At 38.3% G+C, this 12,890-nt stretch overlaps 1 protein-coding gene across 1 annotated transcript in view; it reads left to right on the forward strand.

Annotated features, from left to right (window-relative positions):
• Positions 1–10,113, forward strand: part of LOC140231130 (gonadotropin-releasing hormone receptor-like) — a 42,164-nt gene extending 32,051 nt beyond the window's left edge. The window contains exons 2-4 of the mRNA XM_072311282.1: positions 7,862–8,057; positions 9,012–9,551; positions 10,088–10,113. Of these exons, the coding sequence (XP_072167383.1) occupies positions 7,862–8,057; positions 9,012–9,551; positions 10,088–10,113 (762 nt within the window). The remainder of the gene's footprint in view (positions 1–7,861; positions 8,058–9,011; positions 9,552–10,087) is intronic.
• The last annotated feature ends 2,777 nt before the right edge of the window (positions 10,114–12,890 follow it).

A 12,890-nucleotide genomic window follows, 5' to 3' on the forward strand; every position in this document is an offset into this window, starting at 1 on the left:
CAGAAAAAAAAAACCCACCCAAAACAAAACAAAGAGCCAAGAAAATATAGATGGTGATGAAAGTAATTATAATAATAAAAGTGATTGCAGTAATAACACTAGTACTATTATGATTATATTGATGATACTGACGCTAATAATACTATTAATGATAACATCAACATGAAAATATTAATAACGATATAAGTGCAAGAAGAATAATGATTATAAGTATGATTATGATAATATTTATGTTCGTAATGATTACAATATACTGGTAGGAAATTCAAGTAGAAGAACCATCACAATGAGAAAAAAAAGAGTGTGAAAAAGAGGAAGAATGTGAAGAAGATGGAGTGAGGAGAAGATAAGAAGAAGGTGAACTCGCATCATGATTAACTGACAATAACGGAGGACATGGTGAACCATGTGGCAATTTGATGGGTAGATGCTTGGTCGATGTGAGTCTTACTCACAGCTGGAGCCCCTGGCGCTGCGGATCGATTGCAGTTCCGTTACCGATTGATGCCAGGGTTATCGAGCCAGATTTGGCTAGATTTCTGATGTAATTATGGTCGAAAAAAAAATACATACTAAGCCGAGACGACGCAGGGGCGAGGTTTTATGATACATGGCGGACGCTATGCGCCACGGGTGTGGGGCTTGTTTATCTCGATCGGGGAGGCGAAAGGGTATGTTAAGGTTCATGGGGCGATCAACTCACTGTTGTAAGTCGGCGTGGATGAAATGAATAAAAATGTGCTGTGTGCTCCACAGAATCTTGGTTTTTCACTCTCAGTCATAGCTAGAGTTTGGAACCAAGCACCCATCGACGCCAGAACGGTCTTATGTGAAATATATGCGAACTCATCGACTCGGCTCATTTCGCCTGGTATACCTCTTTATTGAAGCTCACTATAACCATAACCATACTACATGAGATTGTCATTTATTATCATGGCGGGGTTATTTGTGGCAGTAATAAACTTAAATTTCCATGTTGATTAACCATGACGAGCTTGTAAATTAGGAAACAAGAAAACGGCTGACAGCCACCGATGGTACTTGATAAGCATTCCGATATTTCTATGAAGGGAAATATGATTTCTCTTGATTAGGCGGCAGTAAAACTTAACAAACGGGAGGAGATTCGGTCCAAAATAATGTAATACGCCCTGACTAGCGCATAAATCTATATGAAATTTTTAAAAATAGGTATGATAAGGGCCACGGCGCGACAAGATGTTGTACATGCCTAACCCTTACCTCCGCTGATGAACTCTTGGTAGTTTGTACAGAGTATAATGTAGTTATATTCGAATATACGGTACTTTTCGCCTGAGGAATATCTGTCACACCATTATACTCAAGTGACAAACTTTGTCGTAATCTTTCTTCAAGGCTTAAACGATGTTTCTCCATAAATGTGCACCAAAAGAGTGTAAACCTTTCGTATTGTTCATTGACGTTCACATTCTTTCCAAGGTATGAAAAAAAAACCTGGTAATGTGCACGGATATAAAGTACATTACAACATCAAGCCAGGTTTTACGTGTTCCTAGAGTACTTTTTTCGACTGCAATATTTCCGCCTGAGAGGTTCCTGTCACACCAATGTGTACCTACGTGGCAAACTTTGTCGTAATCTTTGTTCAAGTCTTAATGGTTATCCACAAACGTGCACACAAACACGATAAACTTTTCGTATTGTTCTTTGGCACAGGCGACGAGGAACGTCTTTGAATCGGGGGGGGGGGGGCAGGTGGTTGCGGGGTGGGAATCACTGGCAGAACATTAGGAAAGTTTGAGTTTTCTTGAGTTTTATATATTTTCGATTTTTCCGTATTTTTTCATCATTTTACAATAGCCCAAAGTATGTGTGTATGTGTGTGTGTGTGGGGGGGGAGGGGGGAGGCTGCCTGAGACACGCACACATGAACGCAAGCGCTTAATGAGAGGCACTGTGTTCTTGTCGAAAGTCAGTCCCCATTAAGAGCATGACCTTCCGGTAGCTCACGGGTGATTCCATGGGCGCGCAAGTTCAAGTATTGCGAGTGAACATCTGTGTCATCGATATATCAGGAGCAGCAAACTATTATCTCGTATTCAGGAATGCGTGAAATCTACCTCGCATCTCCAGCTGGTGAGTGTATCAGAAATCACCACTGCGAGACCAGCGAAATGAGCCCGTTAGACGCTGCAATCACAATCACACGTGACAGCATGAATGGAAGACGTGCCTTTTTTTTTTATTAATCGTTCTACCGTTACATCCTATAGGAAGTTTGATATCAATTAGTTCGAGTTCCGCTCGTTTGGTTTTTATCAACTCTCCCTTATCACTACCTTGAACCATCAAGCCCATCGGAAAATTTCTCTGCAGAGATTATTACCTTTTCATCATTAAGCTGTCACCTCTGAATCGCACTGCATAATCATTTTAAATATTGGAGAAAGTTTATACTTGACTTATATCAATTAGATACTGTACGCATAAAATCACAAGAAATTGACCCAAAAAGGAGATTTGAGCAAAGAAAGAAACAGAAAGTCTGTTCTCGTGAAATTTGTCACCAATTTAGGAATCACATGCGAATTTAAGAATCAAATTTGCTCACTAAAGAAATCACATTGACACATACATTATTGGCAATGCAGTGACCATTATATGCAACACGGATGGTGCGATGTGTAAAGCTTCTTCACGGACCTGAGGCCATTATCTTATTTGCATGTATTCATTGTCTTGTATCCTTGTTCACCCCTTTGGAGTTCTGAAAGGATCGTTAATAGAATTGAAGCTGAATGAATAAAGAGGCATTTTATGGAAGTCATGTAACAGAATAAAAAAAAAAGATAAATTGAGAGCCAAAGGGCTCAATGAGAGATATTTTATTCTTCCTTTACCGAAGCACTAATAATGAATAGTACAAATTATGATTTTTATCAAAGAATGTCCATGACTCTCGTCCTTAAAACGTTAATATAAAATGTTATGATCCTTCGCTCTTTTTGTTTTTGTTGTGTTGTCCTTTCTTATTTGCTGTTCAGCAATTGTTCAGTGTACAGTTCAGTTGTTTATTCTTTTGACCTCTAGTTGTACTCGACTAATGTATATCTCTTGTGATAGTAATCCATACATCTAATTCATTTGTAAGGGAATCGGCCTCGATGTATTTCATATGGACCTTGCTAATTCTCTCACGTGCTATATGATAAGCTATTTTTCTCTCTTAATAATTTCCCCTGCATGTGATTTGCAATACTGCGCATGATGTGCAACACTACGTGTACGATAAATTTGTGTATTCCTTTTAGCATGTGGAATGAATTAACTGAATTGAATGATAAAAAGACTACCGGAGCACTCAAGAGTGGTCTTTGAGATTTGACGGGTTAATAATGGCCTGGACTTATACCATCCTTCAATGTGCGGCAACGAAAGCATTCTTGTTATTAAGAAAAGGTTAATGATCGTCCTTTCGTCATCAGCTAAAATGCACGGTCATGAGTGGAAAACAATCAAACATGAATCACAATAATGCACTATGCCGATGTCAAAACAAAACATTATTAAAAAGAACAACAAATAAAGAAGGAAGATGGACAAATGAAACGAATAAGGCGCATTCAGGAGGTGTGAATTTCATTCCCAAAAAGAAGATGATAATATCCATGAGCCCATTTGTTGAGAAACGCGTAGTCGAACAACGAAAACTACATTTTTTAAAGCAACGTGACAGCTCGATTAAAGTTTGCGCCTAGGCCATTATTTTTCGATTTATTTGCTCGTTATGACACGTTAAGGTTACACGAACCAAGATGAGTCGGTGAGTCTGAAATATTGGGTCAATCTTTTCTCAACATGACTACTAATGCGCAATAAATGACAACTAATTCTCTTGCTTATCTTTCAATTATTTCGTTCCCCGCACTTTCATTTTTGATCTTCGCAGTTTCTTCATTTATTTTTATTGGATTTTTCTCTCCTCTCATGTATCATGGTTGTAATTCTGGCATGTTTTAAATGGGTATTATGGCACTCCAAGAAGATAATGCACTCCGGGAAAATGGAAATATTTTTTTTAAAGGACATTATAGTCCCTCTCCTTTTGTATCAGGATGAAAATGTTGTATTCTATAATTCATAGTACATTTGTGACATGTGCCAGTTAAAAGTGAATCATCGCAAGTGGGTTCTCATAAATTGCCGTAAATTTCTGCCAGGTGTGGTTTTATTGGCACATTTTAGTTTGTCTTTTGTCTCCTAATTTCACTGGTATAGGTCCTTATCCTCCGGAGAGGAAAAATTTAAGCATCGCATATTAACGTTACGTGGCAGCCAGTGGAAGGGGATGTGTTGCGATTTTCAAACCTCCTTTACAGCTATCAATTAATGACACCAGGTGAACGGAAAAGTATTCCTGAAATTTGCAAAAAAAAAAAAAAGTTCTTCCCACAAAACAACTTTACTTGTAATATCCTGAAGTGTGGTGAATGCGGAGAATGGAAATGATAAATTGGCAGCTTTTATGCCGGAAATTTTCCAGATTGCTCCATATACAACTTTAAAATATAACAAGAAACGATTTCAAGTTGTCATTCACAATATCTTTTTGTTGCGCTTCTAAAAAGGATTCGAATATCAAAGAGAAGTTGTATCGGAAATTGTACTGCCACAACTGAAATATCATTTTCTTTTGCATTTACAAAAAACAAAAAAAAATTAAACGTTTGGACTCTCTTGTATCTAACACGAGGATGAAATGATTATTGAGCCCTGCTGTGTTGTTGTTACACCATGCGCAATGCATTTATCATTATGATAGTAACAACAACAACACAAAAAACCCAACAACAGCAAACTAACAGAGAAGAAGGTAAGGCCTGGAGGTAGGTACGACTAAAACAATTGATGACTTTATTGTCCCTAAAATCAAATCAAATAGAGTCATCGCAGGAAGGGCATGAAAGCTGTCAAAATCGCTTTGATTTATTCTGTTGCAATACGAACATTAACAGTAATAGCAACGAGAGCAAATCAGAGTGTTTGACACTGTTGTTAATTTCATTAATACTGATACAATTACTCCTGTGCCACTACACCTGGTTCTTCTAGGGCTACAACTGCCACACTACTGCCATTGGCTGTTATACTACTACTACTTCTACCACTTCTACCACTACTGTTACTACTGCTACAGCTACTACCACTTCTACCACTACTGTTACTACTGCTACAGCTACTACTACTACTACTACTACTACTACTACTACTACTGCTACTACTATATACTATTGCTACTACTACTACTGCTTCTTCTACTACTACTTCTACTGCTACTACTTCTACTACTACTACTGCTACTACTACTACTACTACCACCACTACTACTATTACTACTACTACTACGACGACGACTACTACTACTACTACTACTACTACTACTACTACTACTACTACTTCTACTTCTACTTCTACTTCTACTTCTACTGCTACTATTACTACTACGACTACTACTACTATACTTCTTCGACTATAAATTCTGCTACTATTAACAAGGAACTATTGTACTTAAGGTACGACTATGGTACTGTCACTCCTACTACCACTATCAGTACTACCACTACTATTGCTACAAATATTACTATACACTAGACCACTGTACCACTATACTTTCACCAGTGTATTATACTACTATTAACACTTCTATACGACTGCAATTCCCACTAGTAATGGTACAAGTCCTACTACTACTGGAACTACCCAATTTTCCTTTTCTGTTTTTTGTTTGTGTGTTTGTTTATACCTGTAAACAAACATTACTAATCGAACAAAGGCCAATATGTCATTCATCGGCGATTATGTGGTGTTTGAGTGTCATTAGTCCCCTTTCTCTAAAGTCCTCGATCGGCACTACACTCAGCACGCCTTTTGCGTCTTGCTATTAACCATGTGTAGTGGTAGACGAGGGTGCGTGTATTGGAACATGATAAAAGAGGAAGTTATCCATCGTCAACAACAGGCTCTACTACGAGATACAGGCAGGATACTCTTAGCGCGGACAGGAAACAATACACATTATGACGGACGTATCAATAGCATGAAGAAGATATCTGAAATTCATGTTCAATGTCAAGTGTATGAGTGTGTGTGTGTGTGTGTGTGTGTGTGTGTGTGTGTGTGTGTTAATATGCACGTATGTGTTTATGTGCTTGTGTGTAAGGGGGTGGGGCAGGTCCCTCTTACCTGGATGATGATAGGGCATTTCGCATTATTAGGTCCAGCTATTCTAGTACATGTAGGGCCTACTACTATTACATAGTATTGATAGCACATAAACAGCAACGAATTCATCGTATAGTAGGCCTATACGGCTAGAGAATGATAGTTATTACGCCAGTGCCTCCATACTTTATCCCCTTGTAGCTGCCACTGCGATAATGTAGGCCCTGTTTTACTTGTGTTTTCCAACTACGATAGGCCAGTGTCAGTCCCATATCTAGGCGCACAAACATTCGAACACATGCAAGCACATCCTAAAATGATCTCAAAAACATTAATGGGCTAGACATTTCCGCCGAAAATGACAGTCATGAAATTAGATTGACAGGTAACTTGGGACACCGTTTGCTAAGCAGATAATAATCACCGTGTTCTCACCTTCACTGGCGTGCATAATGAAGACGAGCGCTTCCAACGTATGGCAGGATTCAACACAACGAAGGGTGTATTCTTTTGGACCTCGCAGCCAGGATGATTCTCCCGCTATTGCATTGGGAAAGGATCACTCTTGGTATCAAAAGGAAAAAGAAAAAAAAAAGAAAAGTAATGACAGGGAATGAGAAAAGAAAGAAATGACCGTTTCTTGGAGTTTGCTCGTTTGGTCTTTTCATCGCTTGTCGCTCACCCTTAAAGTGGAAATCAAACACACCGACTCACCGGAGAGGAAATGAGGAAAATTCCCTATCGTTACCCCGTGTGAGACCGATTGTGAGAGTCCCTCTAAACTTGACCTTTCTGAAAGGGATTTGGGGTTGCCCATATTATATATATCCTCTACTTTAACCTTTCCCTCTCAGAGAAGAAAAACAACAACGACAAGTACAAAACCAACAAACAAACATGAAAAACGAGATCTGTAGATGGGAGGGGGAGATAAACTGTTTTACAGTTGCGTTCGAGGCATATATTGTATTTGAGTATATACATGCTGTCGAATGATGTATCTAACCGACAGCCGTTGTTGTCGTGTTCAAGCTTCACATTTAAGGCCACCGACGGTTTATTGAAGCAGATGTTGCCTGTGTATCAAAACACGCCTCAAAAGAAGAATGCTCATTCACACAGTCGCATATGCGCGTGTCTCTTCATTTCTGATATGCAACGCTCAACACTGGCACCGCGCCAGTCCGACGGTCCCAGACCGGTAAAAATCATTGTCGGGCCACTAACCTTTTCAAAAATTGCCAAATTTACTGGTCCGACATGGCCGGTAATATTATTATATTAAAAAAATAACATTGTCGCATGCTTACACACACACATGCACGTACACACAAATACATTCATGTACACATATATTTATGATAATTCTAACGAACATATTTCATTGAGTTTTTCTAGTGGTTGTATATTTGCAGTTACTTTAGTTTTGTTTTATTTTTCAAACTTTACGAAGGTTGTTTTTCAGAGTGGCTGTGAAGACAATGGTGAAACTTGTACTATGACGAGAAACAAGAAATAAGACGGAAAATAAGATATGAAAACTTTTGTCTACTTTTTTGTTTGTATGTTTCTTTCAAGGGTCTCTCTCTCTCTCTCTCTCTCTTTCGTTGAAATTCTTACGATATTTTGTTTGACTTTCCTTCTCCTGCCGTAGATGCCGCTATTCTACTCGGAGAGAGCACCCTTTCAAGTGGTATTCTACCAGTGTGTGACCATCAGAAAGTTGACGCTATTGGGCGGGAAAATCTACACCACGCTGGTTCTCTTCGTACAAGTCGTAGCCCCTCTCAACATCATGTTTGCTGCCTACATAGCCATATTCATTAAGATTAGGAGAGAGAGTTTCAAGGGTGCGTGTTTGAACCAGTTAATTGTCATTTTCCAACATTAATTTTGTTGCATTTCATAATTTACATTTCAAATGTTAACTGAAATGCTATTGTACTGATTTTATTTTGCTTTGACAAGTCGTGATATACTTCCATTTTTCCTCAACGCTATAGCACTGTTTTTGAATGGTGTCCGATATGCTTTGTTAGTATTATCATTGTTATCAAAAATCATCGTCATAAAGTTCAAAGTTCAAATTTATTTTTATTTCCATTAAATAAACATAGATAAAAATACATAAAAATAGATGTGATAATGAGTAAGAAAACCCCCCACATAATTGCATTCTTTTTAATATATAGCTACATATACATAGTGTTTGTAATGTTGTCATACACTCTTATTACTGTAGTCCTCATCACATCATCACCATTTCATACACGCAGCAATCCATTTTGTAGAAAACTCAGTGCACATACATTAGCGAGCCACTACTGCTCCTAGAGTAATCAAGCGATTTGAATCATGACTTTATGATTGAAAACAGCTCTCGGGCTCTCTGTCGGTGTGATATTTCTTTTTATTTCGTTTCTTTATTCTTCCAATTGCTGTTTGAAAACATGACAACGAAATTTGGCTTTGTCACACGATCAATGCCAATACGTTTAGACAACAACCCAAAAAGAACAAGAAATTGCATTACAGATAACGTGAAATGGATACTCAATTAATATAAGAACTAAATATTCGAAACAAATGCTTGCTTTAGTCATTGTTTACTAATCTTTATTATAGACAATCCATACATACAAAAACTTGTAGAGGAAATTTAAGCAATCCAAAGGAAATTAATTATGAAAAGAAATTGAGAAAACTTATCAAAACGTAAAAATTATGGCACTTATCTCATTTGAAAAGTATTATGTTCAAACTATAATAACATCATATTTCATGTATCATTGCACATATGTCAGGTTTATCCGTTAGCGACGCCGAGGATAATATCTCCCAGCAGAGAAAGGCTCGCTCCCGTCTGTTCATGCGAGCCCAGCATCGCACTCTTCGAATGATTATCACCATCTTTCTGGCCTTCGTGCTCAACTGGACGCCGTACGTCCTGGCTACGATGATCTACGTTTGGAACCAATCCGAACATCCCGATAAGATGAGTCACCGCGTGGCGTACGAGGTAGCCTTTCTCTTCGGACTCTCCAACTCCTGTTTCAACCCCCTCGTCTACGGCTGCTGCAACCTGCACTACTTCGACAGCATGTGCGCATCCTGTTGCGCCATCTTCATCGGTCGCCTGGAGGGTGCGAGCCAGAGCGGCCACGACCAGAAGACGTCCACGTACATCATGCGGTGGTCGGTGAAGTCCAGCCCGACCGCGAAACAGGGCTACGGCCACCATCATCCGCATCTCAACAACAGCGTGAATCGCCATGGCAACGCCAACCACGGAGGAAACAGCCAGTGGATCAAAGGAAGACTAGTGAACGACGGCGCACCATCAAGTAAGACTGTGTTTCCAAAAACCATCACAATGGCATAATCAAGATGGTATAAAGCTATTACTAGTAGTCTCATTCATGTGTGATAAATACGTCCACTTTTTCTCTTTCTCTTCTTCATCACCATCTTATCATTGTTATCATCAGTTTCACTTCATTATTCTTTACTTATCGTAATATCATCACCATTACTTTAATCACTGCATTAGCATTTCATCTTTCTGTGTTTCTTTCTATTCTTCTTCCTGTACTTATCATTCTTGTCCTCCTTATTCTAACACATCGTTCTCATTCTAACGTTTCGCAGAGAGAAAGGCAACTACAAATAGAGATTTCATAGATATTTGAGTCAGTTTTATTTATAGCGAAACGTTCAATTATACCACAGCTCAATTATCATAACATAATCACACCTCTGTGAAGATTGCAATACTAAATACAGCGATATCAGAATGAAAACAATTCCAACTTCGAAATTATAGTTCTTTGTCTAATTATTCTTATTTCATTTTTTGGTTTCATCTACACTCTTCTTACAGGTACCTCACAAGTAACAGTATCCTGAGGAGAACCGTGAAACTCCTTACAAATATACAACATATGAAATCACCGTTTGGAGAATATGGCAGAGTCAAACTTGAATCAGAAATCCGATCATTGTACGAATTCAGACCTCCATATGAAAAAGTGATGCCGTCTTATACGTCGCAAAGAACATCTTTTAAATCTTGTGCAGAGCAAAAAATGGAAAACCAGAATGGAAATTCCGATATAAGCTATTTTTTTTCGTCGTTGGATTTTGGATGAGATTATTATAAAAGGATGATGAACTTCATCTGGTATGGACACGAAATGCCCAGCAGTGAGCGCATTTTATCGCTCTTCGAGAGTTTACATTCTGATGCCAGCTGGTAGAATGAACATTCATCGTATTGCTCATCGACGTCCAAAAATCACAGCGGGAGTGTTTAAGTTCGACTGAATACTGACACTCCATGGACATCGAGTTGTATTTTCCTCAATTCCTGATCACTCGAAGTGATAAAGATGAATCTTAGCGTCTATAGCTTATAGCGACATGATGAACTTGATCAATGTTTGGCATACATGACTCGTCGCAAGTTGAGAAGAGAACACTTTCAATTTCTTTGTGTGATAACTAACATAAAACATATTTTATTGTATCTGTGTGAATTTTGGTCGCTGTTGGTGTATATAAGTTCCATGATCACTTTTTATTTGAAGGCCGATAACGTGAAGCACAAGCCAATGCTGGATTTTGGCGACAAGTTGCATGATTGTGATGTATGTGCTTATAAGTCTTGATTGATACGACAGGGCTGATTATTCCCAAAACTTACAAGTTTCACGCTACCTAGGGTAATTTTGTCTTTTGCAACAAATTAACTTATAGATAATAGGGGTTCTTATAACCGTACTTTTATGCATTTGATATATCGTGCCATATCTTGATATACTCAACTAGTTAAGATCATAATGTAGCATCAGTGAAATTTTAGGTGATACTGAATGCAATTTACCGTACACTAAATTTTAAATGATCATTTTTTTTTTTTTTTAGATAAGCAGTCGATGGGTGCGAACATTCGGAAAAATAATGGCTATGTAACAGACAACTTGAATAATGATCGAGTCTGTTAACAATCGTACTATTTCTATACTACTACGACTATTTTTCTACTACCATGACTACAACTACTATCGATACTGCTTCTCCTGTATAATACTACTGCCATTAGTGTGTCTGCTATTTCAATTACAAGATTGACCACGTCTACTACTGTTAATTGGTTGTTAATGCTTACTACCTGCCGTTTTCCAAAAATTGCAGTATTAGAACGTCTAAATTGCTTTTTTCCTGTTTCTGGTAAAATGTGAATTGTATCGCTGTTTTAATACTATTAATAAATCCACTGTATCGCTCATACTCTTTATTACTACGGCATGCACTGTAACTATCGCAGCAGGTGATACTTCTTCTTCTACGTCTACCACTCTTTCTCCGATAACAAGATTACTTCTATCGCCACTCTCTGTACTAACAATTGCAATTATCGTCATTTTGACTTCTAGTATCACTACTGCTATTTCTCCTACTGCTGCTGGTGTTACTATACTACTGCTACTACTAGTATACTACTGCTACCATACTTCCACTACTATGACAGTTAACCATCTCCACCGCTTATACCAATGGAACCGCAACTTTTACTACAATCATTACCTATACTACTAGTACTCTGGCGACTCTCATTCGTCCTACTACAATAATGATCAATGATTGACAGCACAAATAAACGTCATGTAATTTCAGTGTTAAAGTTTTATCATTTGCTACTTATTACAGCATTAATTCATTGTTCCCACTGCGAATCGTTTCATATTTATACCCATACTACCACATATTGATGGTAATGGGAGTAGTAGTTGTTGTAGTAGTAGTAGTAGTAGTAGTAGTAGTAGTAGTAGTAGTAGTAGTAGTAGTAGTAGTAGTAGCAGTAGTAGTAGTAGTAGTAGTAGCAGCAGTTGTAGTAGTAGTAGCAATACTAGTATAAGCAGGGCCGGCGCAGTGTTTTCAAAAGTGTGGGGGCCACTTCCGGGTTTCATGAGCTAACAAGCAAAAAAAAAAAAAAGGTCCTCAGCTCCTCTCTCCGCGTCCACTTCCGGGGTTCTTCGGTTGAAAAAAGTGTGGGGGCCCAAAGTGATGACATCTTATATATTCCTTTGTATGGTGCACAAAAAGTGTGGGGGCCCGAGCCCCCACGGCCCCCACGGCCCCCACGGCTGCGCCGGAACTGAGTAGTAGAAGTGAGGGTGGAAATGGTAGAGGTATCATAGTTGTATTATTTCTGCTATTGTTCCGGCCATCTATGATGCACACTACTTCTAATACCGCTAGTCCGATGAAACTCCTTGGTACACGTACTATAGGATAATTTATGTGTGTATATGTTTTGGTAAGTTTGCTCTCCTTTACGTTGTAGATTTCATTACTTACATAGTACTATACAGTAACTACATTGTTGTTACCAGTGCTTATCTGTGCTGCTACTACTACTACTACTGCTACTGCTACTATTATTACTACTGCTATTACAACGTAATGAACTACTACGACGTTTTGTGATTTTGTTTTCATAATGAGTTTACCTTCTTCCACTTGGCAGCTCTGTTCATCGTGTCACAATTTAAGTTTCCACTTCCGCTTGATTCTGCTTTTATATTTTATAAAGTTATTATTATTTCTTATGAAATGCTACTTCTGCCTTTATTTATTCTTTTTTTTTTACTTTTTTTCATTCTTATTCCATATTCCACATT

Source organism: Diadema setosum, chromosome 7, assembly GCF_964275005.1.
Source record: "Diadema setosum chromosome 7, eeDiaSeto1, whole genome shotgun sequence".
NCBI classification, from domain to species: Eukaryota; Metazoa; Echinodermata; class Echinoidea; order Diadematoida; family Diadematidae; genus Diadema; species Diadema setosum.